At 47.0% G+C, this 18,725-nt stretch overlaps 1 protein-coding gene across 2 annotated transcripts in view; it reads left to right on the top strand.

Annotated features, from left to right (window-relative positions):
• LOC115080656 overlaps positions 1 to 18,725 on the top strand; it is a 66,530-nt gene that overhangs the window by 4,461 nt on the left and 43,344 nt on the right. Inside the window, exon 1 of one of the 2 annotated variants that reach the window (XM_029584986.1) lies at positions 17,716 to 17,836. The exons of the other annotated variant lie outside the window; for it this stretch is intronic. Coding sequence (XP_029440846.1) covers positions 17,797 to 17,836 — 40 coding nt within the window. The 5' untranslated portion in view covers positions 17,716 to 17,796. Of the gene's footprint in view, positions 1 to 17,715; positions 17,837 to 18,725 lie in introns of those variants that run through there. 2 annotated transcript variants of the gene reach the window in all.

Genomic DNA, 18,725 nt, shown 5'->3' with positions numbered 1-18,725 from the left:
CTAAAATACCCCATCACTGCTGCAAAGATCACCATTCAAGCTCTAAAATCAACATTTACAGGTGAATTGAGCGTGTCAGTGTAAGATGCTATAGGAGCAGTTTTCTAAAGCTTTTTACCTGTGAAGTGCACTTAATGTAGATAAAACCTATTGACAATGAGGGTAAAGCAGATTTACCCATGTAAAACCTAGTTTTAAGCCTGTAAATGGTGTTGGGCTGGAAATAAAAATGATTCAAAATAGGTTTAATGAACTTCAAGCCCTGGCTGAAAGCAGACGAGGCAATGGATGGCCCCAGATTCTGTTGCACGTCCATGTTAACCGGCCTCAGGTTCAGTAAAGAGAAGTGGGGGGGAATCTGATCCTGGGGGTTTGTGTTTGCAGTCGGTTGTACATGCAAGAACCAGTAAAAAAAAGTGTAATGTCCTACACGGCCTCTGCTTACACTACTAACTGTCAGATCTGAGAGCCCATTTCCCAGAAAACCATCCTAAAGCAGATGAGGATACAAATATCATAAAAACCCTGATACAGATACAAGGAATCAGCAAAGAATCCAAACACAGATGCTAAAAGGCAAAAGAGAACCAAACACCCAAGCATCTTTAACCCCACCATATTTAGGGGACAAGATAGGCCAACTTTACTGCTTTCTTGCACCCCCCACCCCCATTTCATTCACCAGTTTTATAAAGTGGGAAAAGGCTGATGCCCCACCCAAGGTCTACAAAAAGTTTGGAGTGAGGACAATCATTGACAAGATAGAAGGGAAGCATGCACACAAATATATATAGATATATACACAACCACAGTGTAAATATGTATACATAAAGATACAAAGCACACATATATACTACATATATATACATATAGGCACCAGTCACACATGCACACACCATAAATATGAACTTACAACACACACTTGCATATAAATAAAACTCACCCATGTATATACTTTCTATGCTCCTGGAAAGACTGGTTAATAGTTCAATTTAACCAAATTAGCTGCCATTTTATTGTATTGACTGACTTATATGCTCTCTGGTTATTTTTCTCCCCTTTACATAGTGCTTTGTAATTCCTGAGGAGACTGAATCGAGGCGGAGGAGTCTCCACTGTTTTGGCAGCACTTTCACCCCTTATAGGCAACATTTTACAATAATAGATGCAGGGTCTCTTCCTTTCTTATAGGTAACATTATACAGGAATAGATGCAGGGTGTCTTCCATTCTTACAGGTAACATTATACAGGAATAGATGCAGGGTCTCTCCTGTTAGGCTGTGTTGGCAGCAGTTCTCTTCCTTTCTTATAGGTAACATTATACAGGAATAGATGCAGGCTCTCTTCATTTCTTATAGGTAACATTATACAGGAATAGATGCAGGGTCTCTTCCATTCTTTTAGGTATCATACAGGAATAGATGCACGCTCTCTTCGTTTCTTATAGGTAACATTATACAGGAATAGATGCAGGGTCTCTTCCATTATTATAGGTAACATTATGCAGGAATAGATGCAGGGTCTCTTCCTTTCTTATAGGTAACATTATGCAGGAATAGATGCAGGGTCTCTTCCTTTCTTATAGGTAACATTATACAGGAATAGATGCAGGCTCTCTTCGTTTCTTATAGGTAACATTATACAGGAATAGATGCAGGCTCTCTTCCGTTTCTTATAGGTAACATTATACAGGAATAGATGCAGCAGTTCTATTCCTTTCTTATAGGTAACATTATACAGGAATAGATGCAGCAGTTCTATTCCTTTCTTATAGGTAACATTATACAGGAATAGATGCAGCAGTTCTATTCCTTTCCTACAGGTAACATTATACAGGAATAGATGCAGCAGTTCTATTCCTTTCTTATAGGTAACATTATACAGGAATAGATGCAGCAGTTCTATTCCTTTCTTATAGGTAACATTATACAGGAATAGATGCAGCAGGCTGTCTTCCTTTCTTATAGGTAACATTATACAGGAATAGATGCAGGGTCTCTCCTGTCAGGCTGTGTTGGCAGCAGTTCTCTTGCTTTCTTATAGGTAACATTATACAGGAATAGATGCAGCAGTTCTGTGAGGAGGACATATACTCACTCTAAAATTTTCTTTCAGAAACCTGAATTCATGCAGAGGTGACTGGTCAGGTCTGGTGCACTGTGTTTTACTACTTTCTACTAGGCAAAATGGCCAAAATTTCACCAAGAAATTTCTGATGAATAACATCTTCTGTTGGGTATCATAGAGCTGAGGGGGCTTCGAACCCACAGCCTCCATAATACTAACGCGGGTCCCAACCTTTGGGCCAGCGAAGCTTTCACACCAAGCACTTTTCCTTAGGCTGGAGTCCTGTGCTAGGAGAAGAATAAGGGGTAAAAACCCGGGAGCGTTTGTACCCAGCTGACTGGTGGCTCAGCAGCTTTGTCCGATGGCTCCGTTACAGGGATTTACTCGAATATAGGAGGGCGCGGGTTCGAGTCTAGCTTAGCCAGAAGCTAGGTGGGGGCCAGTGTAGGGAAGCGGTGCGGGTGGATGGGGAGGAGGGGGTCAGTTAGACCTGTGTTCCAAGCATATTCCGGTGAATACCTCTAATGCGAAAGAGCCTTAATTAATAACAAGAAAGAGCCACCAGCAGACTGGGGGTTTTACTACTTTCTACTAGGAAAAATGGCCAAAATTTCACCAAAACTTCCGCTTCTTGCTGCTTCTGATCAGTAACATCCTCTGTCGCGCACAGAGGATGTTCCATTCCGCGGTGATACTGAGCTGGTGGGGTTTCGATTCCACAACCTCCCGGATAGGAACCCGGCGCTCAACCCTGGAGCCAGCGAGGCTTTCACACTAAGCGCTTTTCGGAACTTATATTTGACCTTTTCAAGGAGCAGAAACGCCTCCCCCAACCACATGGGAAAAGATATCTTTACCAGGAGCACTACACCCTCCCAGGATCCACTGGTGGCTCCGGGCTCAGAGGGCACTACATATAAATCACAAGTCTCAGGGTTCACGTTCAGCCTCTGCTTTATTTAAACCCACTTCAATGTAATTTTTATTACAATAAACTTTTTTATCAGGAAAACAGCAAGTCCACAACACCTCTATCCATCATAATTCAATCAGCAACAGCCAATACAAAGTATAGAACAATATCCTCAGCCTCTCTTTTATTCCCCCGCCCCGCAGAATATTAGGATTTCCACTTCTCCTAGGGCTTCCCTATAGTTGTAAAGGATCCAGCCCGTTTCTCCGTATTGCCCTGAACTGCTCCATCCCCTGTGCATCTCATCCGGACGGCTGCAGGCCCGTGACATTGCCGGAGCGGCGATCTTCTTCCATTCGGCCGGAACCGAGCATCTCGCAGCCTTAAGAACCTGAGACATGAACTGCTTGACCTGTGCAGGAGCCTCCTCGATTGCCGCATTAAACAGCAAAAAGTTAGATTCCCATAGGAAAGCAGAGCTCCTCACAGTCTTTATGAGCTGCTGAATGGCTCTGCATAAGGGAGCGATCCCCACATAACAGCATCACACACGTCCCCCAGTGCCTTCCTCTCCAACCTCTGCCCACGACTCTCTCTACCTTGTCCCTGGGCCGGGATCTCTCTCTCTGTAGGGCTCTTTGCAGCTCCTGGCCAGACTGAGGGTGATCCTGGGACCCTGTCCCTCCCTCCATGTCCCCTCTGTCAGTGGTCTCTCCCCAGCTTCTCCCCTGGGTCGGGATCTGTCTCTCTTGGGTTCTCTGCAACTTCTCAGACATCTGCAGTTGAGGGCTGGACTGAGTGTGAGATCCTGTGACCCTTTCCCTCCCTCCATGTCCCCTCTCCCCAGGCTGTCCCTCTGTCCGTGCCTCTCGCTACCTTCTCCCCTGGGCTGGGATGAGTGAAAGCCTGCTGAGGGGAGAGGAGAAAGGAGAGGTGACAGAGGAGAGGAACAATCTTCACAGAGTGACTACCTCAGAAGGGAGGAGGAGAGAGAGGCAGGAGATGATTAAAGAGGCAAAGGAGGGTGAGTGTTATCAGTCCTGTTGGATTTCAATAAATCCAGGCCCTTGTGCTCCCCATACCCATTTCTCTCCTAGTACACCTCCCTCCCTCCCTCCCTCCCTCTCTCTGTCTATCTGTCTGCTAGTGCTCTTAGCTTTCTATCCATCTGTCTCCCATCTTCTCCATCTCACTCCCTCTCTGCACAGAGCCTTCTCAGATCCATAGAAAAATAGAAACGTGATGGTCTATCCAGTCTGCTCATCCAATTTAGCATCATAATTCCCCATCACTTCCTCATAAATCCCCTGTATTCATCCCATGCTTTCTTGAACTCAGATCCTGTTTTTGTCTCCACTACTTCCACGGGGAGGACGTTCCATGCATCCACCCTCTCTGTAAAGAAATATTTCCTAAGATTACTCCCGAGTCTGCCCCCTTTCACCCTCATCCCGTGACCCTGGTTCCAGAGCCTCCTTTCCATTGAAAAAGGCCCAGCTCCTGTGCATGGAAACCTTGGAGATATTTGAAAGCCTCTATCCTATCTCCTCTATCCCACCTTTCCTCTAGGGTCTTCCTGTTTTAGATTTTTAAGTCTGTCCCTAAATGCTGCAGAATGAAGACCACTGACCATTTATTTGCCAGCACCATAGCCAGGCCATTCAACACCTATGGCCAAATGAACAAGTGTGCCCTCACCCTGGACTCACCATACCACACCATGAGCTGGGAGACAAGGTTGCATTTACAGGGCTTTGATTTTTACTTTTACTGTGACCCAGAAGTTTCCTCCTACTCCTCTGGGCTTCCAGCTCAGTTGGGACCAGCACAGAGATCCTGGTGCCAGGAGCTTTCAATCACAAATTACGGGGGACCTTTTTCCTCCCCTCCCAGCTTTCTTTACTCTGCATCACTGGTAGGCTTGGCCCTCAGAAAGCCATGAGTACACTGAATTATAATTACAGTATACTAAGTGTCCCAGACCAAAACAACGCTAACTGCCAGCACTCAAAGTAAGACGCTACCTATGAAAGGGCAACTCTCCAAATATTACACCAGGCCCTAAAACAATACACCTCCTATTAGGAAAACAAGCCAGGCTGTTTTGTTTATTTATAGAGTTTTATATACCATCATTCGGTATTGCCATCACGACGGTTTACAATTTTGTCATTTGGTTAACATGGTTAGTGCTTTTTTATAGGCACACTAACACTACACGCCAGCAGAACACCTCCTCACCTTGTTCACACATGCTGAACCCAGACACATTCTCACCAAACACTGAATAGAGACCATATAGTATAAATAGAAACATGAAGACAAAAACTGAACCGGAAATCACAACAAGCGAGATTCTGTGTGCAGTGCAACTATGGAAAAACAGAAATATTACCATTCCTCATACTACATCAAACAATAAAATCAAGAAATATAAATCATAATAGTAAAACCATACTAACAAAAATTAGATCATTTTCAAAAAACTGACAAATAGAACATCCAATAATTAAATAACCATCTCTATCCATTTCCAAATGTCAATGAAATATTTAAAAACAGATACATCAAATAACACCCAATAATTAAAACAAATAAGGATTTTCCATACCTTACACCTGGGAAATGTTGATTTCCAGATGACCTGAGATTGTCATGGATTAGCAGGGAGAGGGCTGGAGGTGGTTGTATACTTGCTCAATCATACACATACACATACTTGTTTCGCTCTCACATGCTCAATAATACACACACACGCATTTGTTCACTCCCTGTCTCTCGTGCTCAATCATATACACACACTTACTCGCTCGTTCAGTCACTCTCTTGTGCTCAGTCACATCACACACACTCATGCGCTTGCTCAGTCATATACACGCTCATATGCTCTTTCACATGCTCAGTCATACACACACATGCTCATACATTCTTTCACATGATCATTCACACATGCTCATATGCTCTCTAATGCACGCTCAATTATATATTCTATTCCTATTGGATACATGCACTAGCTTTGGTCAAGTAACCTCTTAAAATTAGGAGCATGCTTGCGCACGATTGGAGAATTTTAAAACCTAGGGGGTAATAGAAACTCTTCAATAGCTAAACCACTGGCTCTAGACCTAGGTCATTTCCAAATGACTCCCTCAGATCAAGTACAGGATTTAGGAATCCAGCTAGATGAGAACCTTACTATGAAAAAGCACACAAATTAATACAGGTTACGCCAAGTTGCGTATATTATAATCAGTTGAAACCTTTATTACCTTTTGAAGACTTCAGAACTGTACTGCAAACACGAATGTTCTCAAACCTAGACTACTGTAACTGCTTATTTCTCGGTCTTCCCGCCTGCCTCTTAAAAGCATTACAAAGATTACCAAGTGCCTCAGCAAGGCTCTTGCTAGGATCCAGGAAATGTGATCACATAACACCCTCGCTGATGTCAGTACAATCCCAAATCTATTTTAAAGTATTAACACTAATATTCAAAATCATTCATTCTAGTAACACCGGTATGATAGGTGTGACATTACAACCATACACGCCGCAGAGAACACTAAGATCCCAAAATAAAAGGACTACTGACTGTTCCAACTGAACAGAAGATCATGTGTTTCCATAGGCCCAAAACTTTGGAATTCTTTACCTGAAATGCTGCGTTTGATACCAGAACGATTTAAATGTGAACTAAAACCATGGCTCTTCAAAAATGCATGCAACTTAGCTTAAAACATCAGAATGTAGAAATCTACAATAAGGACAAGAGATACTAATTGATGCATGAGGAACAAATTAACAAGAGATTTAAGAATCTCAATGCAACATACAGAATAATATGGGAAATTTATTTTATTTTAATATTGTACTTCACATCTTATGTACTTTATCTTTAATATGTATTTGAACAATTCAATCAATAGGAAGCAATCATAAACAGGCATTAGCATCTAAGTAACCCGTCATTATTTGCTGATTTATACCTCAATGTAAACCATTGGGATCTTTACATGGAACGACTGTATCTAAAGCGTCTAAATAAATAAAATAAAGAAATAAATGAAGAGCAACATGTATTGCATTAGGCAGGAGATCCGTTGCTGGGGCGAGGCGGGCAGGGCTCGGTGGGTTTAAATAGTCTGAGGAGGCTGACGTCATCTGCACACGCCGCAACTAGTTTCCTGCTGCCGGGCCTATATCATGCGTGCACACGTGGATGCCAGCAGGGACGTGAGGGCAGCATTAACCTGCATGGACAACCAAGCCCGTTGATAAGTGTGGCCGGCCAAACGTAACATTTATTGCAGCCTCTCTATTGAGACGCCCTGACGTCCCTGTTCTGTTGGTAGCCTTCAAAGAGAGATCATTATGAACCATGGGCTTCTGAGCGACTGTCGGCTTTCCCCCATCTCGTTTAAAAGCTGCGCTATCTCCTTTTTAAAGGTTTAGTGCCTGCAGCCTGGTTGCACTTTGAGGTAGAGCCCATCCTTTCAGAAAAGGCCTCCCCCTTTCCTCTTCTGTTGCAAAGCGTGCAGGACCTCTGGAAGGAAACAAAGGAGAAGAAAGTACAAAATGAAAAAAACAAGAGGAAAAAAAACTCAACTCAGACCAGCAAGCAAGGAAAGATCAATGGGAGAAGCACAAATACAGTGGGACGTACAGAGAGCTACTTCAGAAACCCCACTCACAAGAATAGTGGTTAAGGAGAGGATGAGAGATCGGTAAGTGCAGCACAGGATAGCGGACTACGGACAAGATGGTTCACGGCCAGCATAGAAAGAAAGGGTGCAATGGATAAAACAGAACTGGAAACAGCTCCACATCTCATTGCTGGATGGCACGTGCTGATGTCAGGCGGCCTAGATACAGAAAGGCACAACAAGATGGCATGGCTTATTCACTGTAAACTGTAAAGGGCAGAAAGCTTCATTCAAAAATGCTTCCTAAGCAATCATTGCATGCCCCTAAGTTCAAAGTGGGGAAGGATATAATCCAGGGGTTCTCAACCCGGTCCTCGGGACACACCGAGGCAGCCAAGGTTCAGAAGATCCGCCATGAATATGCAGGAGGTTCACCCTTTCCTTCTCTTCTACCCCCCACCGTTGTACAGAGGAACTCTCTTTTCCTGGACTTCCCGGCTCAGCTCTCCCCAGGTGCTTACACCTGGCCCACCTGATCACGTCCATCGGTGTGGCTCCTGACACCTCAGTCCTTCTCACGCGCACGCTGTTTTATACGCAGAAGCGCCATCTTATGCGCACGCAACTTTTGAAAATTCACCTTTATGTAACACATTTAGGACAAATCAGAGAAAATATTTCTTTCACCTAATGTACAGTTTAGCTCTGCAATGACAGCAAGAGGCCATGGGAAAGGCAGTTCACATTGCTGCATTTAAAAACAGGTTTGGACAACTTCCTGGAGGCAAACTCCAGTGACTTATTAACCAGGCAGACCTGGGGAAAGCCACTGCTTAACCCGGTGTGTAAGCAGCATAGAATCTACTATTTGGGATCCTACTTGGTACATTGGACTTTGATTAACCACTGTTAGAAACAGGATACTGGACCCTTGGTATGACCCAGTATAGCAGTTCTTAAGTGAGCGTATCAAGTAGAGTCAAAGTGAAAAAAAGGTCTTGTCTAGCCTGCAGCGGCTGTCCTGGGATGCAGTCATCTGTCAATGGATAGGAAATCTATTGTTTAAAGGTTTATCAAATTCTTTGCACAGTCCCCCCACACAGCTGCTATCCTTAAACACTGAATATGTTAAATGCAACTAGGCCCTTGCTCTGGGAAGAGGACATGGAATTATAAGGCAGATATGAGCACAGAGTCTTGTTTGTCTGCCTGGATCCAAAGCAGGACCATGTGAAAATGCTGCCATGCAATCCTCCTTTCTCTCACTAGGTGGCAGTAGGACGCTATCTTGCAAAGGCTTTCCCTTGAAAGAAATCATTTGTGCTATGTCAATGTTCAATTAAGAATAAAAAACCTTTCATCTCTAGAGACCTTTAGTCCCTTTCAACCTTCACCTCCCCTTCTCCGCTAAACAAATTATTGTGGGATCCTTAGCAAGTCCCTTGACTCCCTCCTAACACCAATGTCCAGTACGCTACCTTCAGAAAATTCTTAACCACTTCCTGTCCATCTTCTGCTGCTAACATCAGAACCTTGAACAAACACGGAACCCAGAGCCTTAACTAGCCTATGGCTAATGTGTCCTAAGAGCACCACAATGGCTCAAACATTTTCAGGATGATGGGACAGGTAGTGAAGGCGAGAGGGGCACCTGCCTGGGCATCGTGCCTCTAAGGGGTAGTGAAGGCGAGAGGGGCACCTGCCTGGGCATCGTGCCTCTAAGGGGTAGTGAAGGCGAGAGGGGCACCTGCCTGGGCATCGTGCCTCTAAGGGGTAGTGAAGGCGAGAGGGGCACCTGCCTGGGCATCGTGCCTCTAGGGGTATTAGCAGGCTGCTGCTGCTGCTGCCTCACCAACCCTAACTCTGAGGTGGCCTGTGGGGCCAGCAACAAAATGCTCTGCTGATCCAGCTCATGTAGGGCTGATGAATCTGGGGAGGAGGAATAACCTAGTGGTTAGAGCAGAGGGCTATGAACCAGGAGACCAGGGCTCAAGTCCTGCTGTCACTCCTTGTGACCTTGGGCAAGTCACTTTACCCTCCATTGCCTCAGGTACAAAACTTAGATTGTAAGTCCTCTGGGGAGAGGGAAAATACCTACAGTACCTGAATGTAAACCGGTGTGATCTCTCAGATCGAATGTTGGTATAGAAAAATAATAAATAAATCTGCAGCCACCACCAGAGCCAAAAAATGTGAGTCGGCTGCTGGGGCACAAGTCAGAAGAGTGGGGCTAGCACCTTTCTCCCCCCGTGATTCAGAGTGTAAGATACCATGGAGGAGAGAACCACGTGGAGCTCCCTCCAAATCTAAGATGCACCTTGGGTCCATGTGGGAGGAAGGGACACAGCAAAGACTAGAGGTGAAGAGGGGGAAGAGAAGCACGCAGGGGGACTGGGAGGCTAGTGGAGGGGGAGAGCAGTAACTAGGGGTTGGTATGAGTGGAGGAGTGGTGACAAGGGCAGGGAGCTTGGAAATGGAGAGTGGGTGGGTATGGATACAAGAAGAGCAGCGCTTGGGGCATTGAGGGGATGAGGAGATTGGGTAGGTGTGTGGAGGGAGCGGTGGTGGTGGCTGGGTGAATGGGGACTGGGGAGCGCTGGAGTTGGTGGAACCAGGGAAATGAGCTTGACCTTCTTGCTCCCACTGGGCACCTTCCCAGTGTGGTTAAGGACTTGGGATTGAGAACTGGAGATCAATGGGAGTGGCGGCGCCCTGAGAGAGGGCAATGAAGGATAGAATTGTGAACGTGACTAGCCAGAGCAGTGAAAACAGGACAGAGAAGAAGGGGTGAAATCTAGCAATGAGTGAGTTTTATTTATCATGTTATATATATGTTGTGTACAGAGTGAGGGTGCACTTTTTACCTGGCCATAGGTGCCAATTTGCCTGGCTATTGCTCTGACTTAACCCCCTTCGTAGCTCAGGATCCATTGTGAGAGTAATACAGTAATATAAATAATGGCTGAGACCAAAATGGCCCTGTGAAGAACGGTCCCTGGAAACCCTCCTTAACCAGTGCTGGATGCAGAATCTAGCCTGGTCCACCTTAAAATCTAGACACAGGTGGCTCTGTGGGTGGGTCCCCGGAGAGCAGGAATAAGAGTTTGGGCCCAGGTGGGAACAGATAGCTCTTGGGTCTCCAGGAGAAGGCAGCTCCAGTAAGGATAATGAAGACTGAAGGTAAATGCTGAGATGTGAATACCGAAGATAAACACATTGAAGGCAATTTGGCTGAAAGTAATCCATTGACGTTGGTTAATGTGCTTGTGGGAAATAAAGTTTATGTAAGAAGAGTCAGAGTCCAGAGTGTGCTTGTCCTCTGGGAAGTTATAGACCGCTTGCACAGTCTCACATATGGGGTCAGTTTGGGGAATAGCCAGAGACCCATGCCTCTGAACAGAGAAGTCTGGTTGAAAGTATCTGCAAAACATGACAGCAGAAACACCCTATGGCCCATCCTTCCAATTCATTTAGCATTATAATTCCCATCACTTCCTTAGGGATCCCCTGTATTTATCCCATGCTTTCTTGAATTCAGATACTGTTTTTATCTCCACAGGGAGGCCATTCCACACATCCACCACCCTCTCTGTAAAGAAATATTTCCTAAGATGACTCCTGAGTCTGCCCCCTTTCACCCTCATCCCATGACCCCTCACTATAGAATCTCCTTTCCATTGATAGAGGCTCAGCTCCTGTGCATGGAAACCTTTGAGATATTTGAATCTCTCTATCATATTTCCCCTTTCCTCCAGGGTGTACATATTTAGATCTATAAGTCTATCCCCATGTGCTTTAGAAAGAAGACCACTGACCATTTTAGTAGCCCCCTCTGCACCGACTCCATCCTGTTTCTATCCTGAAGGTGCGATCTCCAGCATTGTACACAGTGAGGTCTCACCAGGGACCTGTACAGGGGCAATGTCACCTCCCTTTTCCTGCTGCCCATTCCTCTCCCTATGCAGCCAAGCATCTTTCTGGCTTTTACTGTCCACCTGTTTGGTCACCTTAAGAAACTCATACTAGAATAAAAAGGAGAGACTTTTTTTCCCCTAGGAATCCTGGTAGGAACCTGTGCTGAGAGTTCTGGTACAGTCAGCAGCACAGACCAGGGATGCACACTAAAGGAAAAGCAGTAAGAATAGCAATTTGAGAAATCTGTTTTAATTCTTGCACAGAGCAGAAGGCCGATGATGAAGAAAGACTGTGGCTAAACATTGTGTACAGCACAAGAGCAGGTAATAAAGGAAGGTTTACTAAAGGGACCCACAAAACAGCTATGAGAGTTAAAAATAGCAGGCCAAGGAGACTAGCTCCACCTGAAAGAGGAAAAAAAAGTGAGTCAGAGCTGGATAAGCAGGATTTTTGTTTCTTTTTTTCCAAGAGAAAAAGAGAAGGAAGTGGACAGTTTGGGTTCCTCAGCAAGGGTTTTGTCCTTTTTTTTTCCCCAAAGAGAAAAAAAGGAAGCTGAGCAGGGCATGGTCCCTCGAGAGCAGCCACCTCATTTACAACAAAGCACACGTGAACAAGCATGGCAGCTTTGCTCCAGACCCTCCTGGAAGCAGCTGGAACAAACTTTAAGGCCCAGCAGAAGCAAAGACTAAGCCAGATCAGTTCCAACTACTGATGCAGAGCCAGAGGGTGCTGCTGCAAGATTTACTCCAAGAACAGCAATCATCGCAGTTACAGAAGCAACGGGAATTCACTGAGAGAAAGGAGAGGCAGGAGGAAATAATGAAACCAGAGTGAGGCTTTGGGCCTCTGAAGCAGAGGAATGTGTGAAGGGCAGTGGGTGTGCGAGCCTTTTTTGCTGCGGTGTAGTTTGGGCAGCCTCCAGGGTGAACCCATGAGGCCTACACCAGCAGCTGGCGAATGCGTCCTGTAGCGGAACAGTCTGGAGCTTCACCTTTACCAGCCACCTCCCTCACAGGTTGGGGTCTGGCAGCCAGCAGGACTTCGGTGGGTCCCTAGGGTGGTGAAGATAACTAAAATCCAGAAGCACCCTGGGTGGGTCAGGGCAGGCAGCAAACTAGCAGATTCAGAAACAGGCCAAGTTCAGGGCAGGCAGCGAGTAAGAGTGGTCAGGTCCAGGTGGCAGGCAATCGAGGTCAGGTCCAAGCAGGAGGTCAAGATCCAGAGTTAGGCCAAGAGTGGATGAGGACACTGGACAAAACAGATAAGATAAGCTGGGCTGGACGTGGAAAGCTAGAGAAGACAAGGCTGGATGAGTAACAGGAACACTAGGCAACACGCACTGCAAGGTAGAAGACCCGTTGCTGAGGCAAGGTACTACTGTGAGGTCCTGGCTTAAATAGGCCAGTCGGCCTGACGTCATTGGAAGGCATTGCTCAGCATTTCCTACCGCATGTGCACCTGAGGAGGATCTGGGGCAGGAGCAGCATGGTGGCGTGTGGGGCCATGCCCGGCAGCGCTGAGGAGACTGTGGCGTCCCGGCTGCAGGAACGTGACGACCATGTCCTGGACTGCTTGCGGCGACATTGGGGCGAGTACAGCGGCTCGCGGGGCCATCCCCGTGTTCTAGCAGAACGTGAAGATCAGAGTTTGGAAGATGTGGGTTGTGCCAGACCCAGCACTACTGAGAGGATCTTCCGCAAGAACACTGTGGAACACACCACTGGAACAGACAGCAGAAGTAAAACCGGGAGAAGAGGGCGGAAGCCAGGGGCATGAACCTAAGGCCACCCCTGAAGAGGCACAACCCCAAGGCATGGAGGTGCCAACAACCAAACATGGGCTAGGCCCTACAGAGCTGGATCAAGATTTGGAACAGACACTGGGCATCCCCTTCCCTGCTAGCCAGATTAGCCCTGGTAACCAGGAAAAACAGCTGCTTCAGGGTGAAGATAAAACAGAAGCAGAAATATTGGCGGTGGCAGAGAGGCCTGAAGAGGAGATGATAAAGACACAGAAAGAAATGGAGAAAATTGTTGGTAATGAGGCAGATGCAAAAGAGAAAAATTGTCATGGCAGGGCAGAATCACAGCCTGCAAAAGAACATATTTAATAAAGAACAAATAGAGCAAGCGTGCTCTGGAAGTTCTGAAGAGAAACAGAATTTACCCAAGGGAAGTAGCAACACCCTGAAGTCCTGGCAGAAGGGGTTCCAGAAAGAAATGTGCCTCAAGGAGTAGGACTGGAACTCAGAGCTTCTCATGGACTCATGGAAAATAGAATGGGTTAGACGGGCTGTTAAACATCCGACTTTCTCATTGTTATTAAGCTTAAGTGACCTGATGTATGTTAGAGGAGGACACTGGACATGTTTAAGGGTAACCCTAGTGAGAATGAGGAATAGTAACACTGTCGCCTTTACCCTGAAGTTAATTGGCAAGGGCTCCAGGGAATGTGATAGAAACCATGTAAAATTGATGTAAGGGGGGTGAGAACAGTCAGCCCAAATTCAGGGGAGAGAAGTCACGTCCCCGGGAGATATCCAGGGAGAGTAAAGGACACTCGACCCAACAGGTCTGAGCTAAGGGGGAGGGGCTGTGGAGAAGGGTCCCTGAAAACCCTCCTTAACCAGGGCTGGGCCAGGCATCTAGCCTGGTCCACCTTAAAAGCTAGAGAAACACGTAGCTGTGTGAGTGGGTCCCTGGAGAGCAGGAATAAGAGTTTGGGACCAGATGGGATCAGAGCAATCAGTGATTGTATGGCAAATTGGTCATCATTCATTCAGGAGTGAATTTTCAAAGAGGTTTTGAGTGGGAACGTTTTATAAACCTCACGAGCACACATGTACTTGCAGTGTGGCGCATACAGTGCACCCAGGAAGATAATGAGCAGGGTTCAGATGAAGTACACGTGCAAGTGGCATTCTTGTAAGGGGTCTAGGGGCATACGTGACCAGCTCTGGCCGAACATGTTCACACTCGGCCTCGTGGGAGGCCACAAGAACTCCAGTCTGGTGTATTGGTGAAGAATGTCTACGGAGCCGTGGATATGCAGGAGGCTGAGGGGTAGCAGCCTTGTGATTGATGTGCGACGAGGGCTTGTTGGGTAGGATTAAAGCGTCTTGTCCTACTTCCGCTTATTGGATTGGATTTTGTGGATGAACAGCGCTTTGACTGGTCTTCAGGCTGGGACCGCACGCCGACGGTTGGTGTACGGAAATGCGTTAGGATGCAGGCTGGTGTACAGACAGCACTGCTAGGGATCTATGCAGGTGTACAGAAGTGCAAGAGACTCAGGGGGGACCATGGACAGAACACAGGCCCATAAGCTCTCCGCTCCCCCCTGATAAACAACTCGACAATCATGATCAGCAGCCTCCCCCAAGAACAATCCTGTAAAAGCACATACTGAGACATCTCTGTTTTACTGACTGATTATATCTCCTTTTACTGTGGGTTGGGTCATTTTTTTTTTTAGATGTGGAGCTCTGTTCCACTTTTCCATGCAGTTCTCATCAGGAAGTCATCCTACTTGACCCGTGATGGGGAATTACCCGGTTAGTGCAATCCCGGCAGAGATCCCATGGCTCCCTACACACACCCGCCTCTTACCCAGCAGTAATGAAATTCAGGTGCTATCCCAGTGACAGTGGCAAATGCTTCCCGCTACTAGGAACATTGTGAAATACGAAGCCCAGCCCAAAAGGTCCTCGAACCTACATACCATAACACTAATTGCCAGACTCCAGCAGGAAAAACCCTAGCCAGGAAAAGGCAGCACTACAATTATTCCACCAAGCCCTAGAACAGCAGTACACCTCCTAGGGGAAAAGCCAAATAAGCCGGACTGCTAGAGTCTCCTACCCAGAACCCCTCACTTGTGTCACACAGACAATCACCAAATACTGACTAAGACCACAAATTCAAAATGGACTGACAAACCCCACGAAGCCAGCCTAACAGAAAGGTATAAAGATATCCGAGATGTGCATCCCAGAGCTGACATATTCCAGCTACAAAACGCAATGAGAGGAGGTTTTTCTGCCTTTGTCTGTACCTTTCGAGGTCCATATTCAAAAAGCCATTTAGATGGATAATGTCATAGTTATCGTCTAAAGGGCTTAGCCGGCTCTATTTAACCATTCCGCGGACAGGCAGGAAGCGTTCTGAGGAGTGGAGTTAGCCGGTTAGACATAACCAGCTAACTAGCCGAGCCGCACAACGGCTGAAAATGGACCCCTTCAGTTTTCTCATCATGTGGGTCCCAGTCCCTTTTCTAGACTCTGGTCCATTTGCCATTTTATCTCTCTTCACTTCCTCCCCTACATCTCTAGCCACTCATAGTTAGATTCCCCCTTCCTCTCCCCCTCGCATTCTTCAGTCCTCCCCTATCTAGCAGCTTTCCATCTTCCCCACTCACCCAGCCTCTTTCTTCTGCTTCATCCCCTTCCCAGCCCACTAGGGCCTTCTCCTCCACCACATCTCACACCTCCCAGTCCATCTTACACCCCCACTCCTACCACCCCACCCCACTGCTGAGTCCCTATCCTCCCTACCCACTCTGCACTCCTCCACCCAATCTTGGAGTCCCTGCTTTCCCACTCACTCTCCCTCACTAGCCCACCCAATCCGAGTGCTCACTCTCCTCACGTAGCCCCAAATCCCCATTTTCCTTCCTACCCACCCACCAAATTGGGGAGTGTTTTTATTTATATTTAGCTACATTTTATGTATATGTATTGTGCTCCCTCTCTTCCCTGAGTCTCTGCTTTTTCCCCTCTTGCCATCCAACCCAGAAGTCTTCGCCAATTATGAGACTCCTCGCTCCTTCTCCCCTTCCTCGAAGCCATTCCCTCCATCTCACCTCCTCAGGATGATCTGATGTTAGTTTCTGAGGTTGACCCTCCATCTCACCTCCTCAGGATCTGTTGTCAGTTTCTGAGGTTGACCCTCACCTTCCTCCTCCAGGCCCTGGTCTGGTGTCTGGAGCCCCAAGTGGTTCAAACAACATCTCATTTTCCGGCAGATCAGTGCTGCTAAAGGACTGTTAGCAGGCCAGGCATGGATGAGGGAGGTGAAGGAGAAAGACAGGCAGGGTAGCCTCAGACATAGACTTTAACGTCAGGGGAGGGGGGGAGGGAGTGCGCACTGCTAACGCAATTTGGAGCATGGGCCCCCTGGGAGCCCCCTGGGATGCAGGGTGGTGTAGAGATGAAGAACAGCCAGAGATTCATGCTGGCGTAGACTGAGAACCGGCAGGAATGCAGGGGGCTATTTGGATGCCAGGGGTTCAGGTTGGTGCACAGCTGGAAGGTGGTAATGAGCCAGATATGAAGAGATGCCTGTGCCTGCTCCAGCATCTTTACAAGCAGCTTTCTGTGCTACTATGGATTACTCCTGCATTTCCTGTTCTACTTCACTTTTACTACAGTATTTTAGTGCAGTATTTCAAAGAGCAACAAGGTATAAATAATGTAGAAGCAGCCAACATTTTGCAGTGGAGAGGAAATTTGAGAACAGGTGATGATATAAAGCTCAAAGAGGGTAGACTAAAGGGGAACCCTGGCAAATGTTTCATCTTGGAGAAGGTAGGGGATGCATTCAACAGCCTCCTGGGGGAGGGAGTGGTGAGAAAAACCATAGTAAAATACAAGAAAAGCCTGGCTCAAGTATAGAGGATGCTCAATTGTGCAGGGGGAGAACGAGGTGAGCAGCTGAACTCTCCAGTTCTGATCTGCCATCAGATTCTGGGTGGTCGTTTTGCCTTTATTGAAGACTTCCCAGCGATGGCTTTGCTTGTGATGAGGTCTGGGGCCGTTGCCTCAGTGTGGTGCATTGGTCAGAGCTCAGGGTCGTTAACTGGGAGACTCTGCTTTCATGTCCTCTCCCCTCTAGGTGACTGTGAGCCTGTCCCTTAACCTCACTGCTATGGACTGCTGTGTTGATGGTGACCTACATGAAAATAGCAGGTTTGGGTTTTTTGGTTTGTCCTTTTTTAAGAGCTGGCTCACAGTCCGGTCTTTGTATGAATCTGTGCATTGTCCCTGCAAGAGCTTTCCAGCCGTGGAAGAGTTAAAAGCAGGAGGCCCTGCCAATCTTTCTCTAGCGAATCACAGCCAGCCCCATCCCGCGCTGCTGGTTAAGGTGTGGGTTGTGCAATTCATTCAAAAGGCGTCAAACTTCCCTGGCAAGGGCATTCTGTTCTGAGGCACCGCTTGTAGGGGGACGGCTGAAGGTGTCCCGATCAGAGAAGCCACCGGCATGCGTCCTTCCCTGGGGGCCTTGCTCCTTGCTCTGCGAGGTAGGTACTTGCCTGTTGCAGCAGCACGATGGGGTTTCGGTTCACGTGGCTGTCAGCATTCAGGAAGCAGGACAGCAGAATTAGCTGGCAGAGTGAAGCAGGACATGGGAGGCGCAATTTTCAGAAGCTGTGCAAGTGTGTCTGAAAATTGCAGATAAAGGGGGGGGGGGGAGGGGAGGGGGGCTTGACTATGTGCATCCTTTAGCCCAGAGGGGAAAAGTAGGTGAGGTCAGGTAGGGGGAGGGAACAATGTGCATAGGTTTCCACTTAGAAAATTGTCCGCATGGTTTTTCAGGGGGAAAAAAATCAGCTGCAAATCCAGGCAATTTTCAAAGGCAGAGTTGGGGCAAAGTATGTGCCCAAGGACTTAGCAACAATCTGCATAGTTTTGGACAAGTGTTCCTCCCTCCCCCACATGAATAGATAAGCTGTAAAAATTCAGATTACTCTGTGCACTGGAGGGAAATCTGAGATGGAAATTCATCTGCAGGAAAAGGGGAGACCCATGGGAGAGAGCAGATGAAAAGAGAGCCAGAGAACATGTACTGGATATAGAACAGAGGAAGAGAGGAGGGGCCACGTGGGCAGCAGGCAATGTATGCAGGCCACATGGAGAGCAAAGTCAATTGCAGGTGTTCCTTTAATTGATGTTCATTGTGGGAGAGCAGCTTTGCAGAGACTTGGCAGGCAACCAGGATCAGCTCTTTGAGAAATGGACCTGTTGCCAGGATTAGCGATGGAATAACCAGGGTCAGTAATCCGAGAAGTCACAAGGGCTAGGGACACAGGTCGGAGGCAGACCTGGAGACACTGTCAGAAGCGATTCCAGAAAGAGATCCTAAGAATTTGAAATTAAGCCCCGGAAAGAGCTAGGGAGGGGGCTCATGGA

The sequence above is a fragment of the Rhinatrema bivittatum genome, chromosome 19 (assembly GCF_901001135.1).
Source record: "Rhinatrema bivittatum chromosome 19, aRhiBiv1.1, whole genome shotgun sequence".
NCBI classification, from domain to species: domain Eukaryota; kingdom Metazoa; phylum Chordata; class Amphibia; order Gymnophiona; family Rhinatrematidae; genus Rhinatrema; species Rhinatrema bivittatum.
This window is presented reverse-complemented; position numbering and strand designations above follow the sequence as displayed.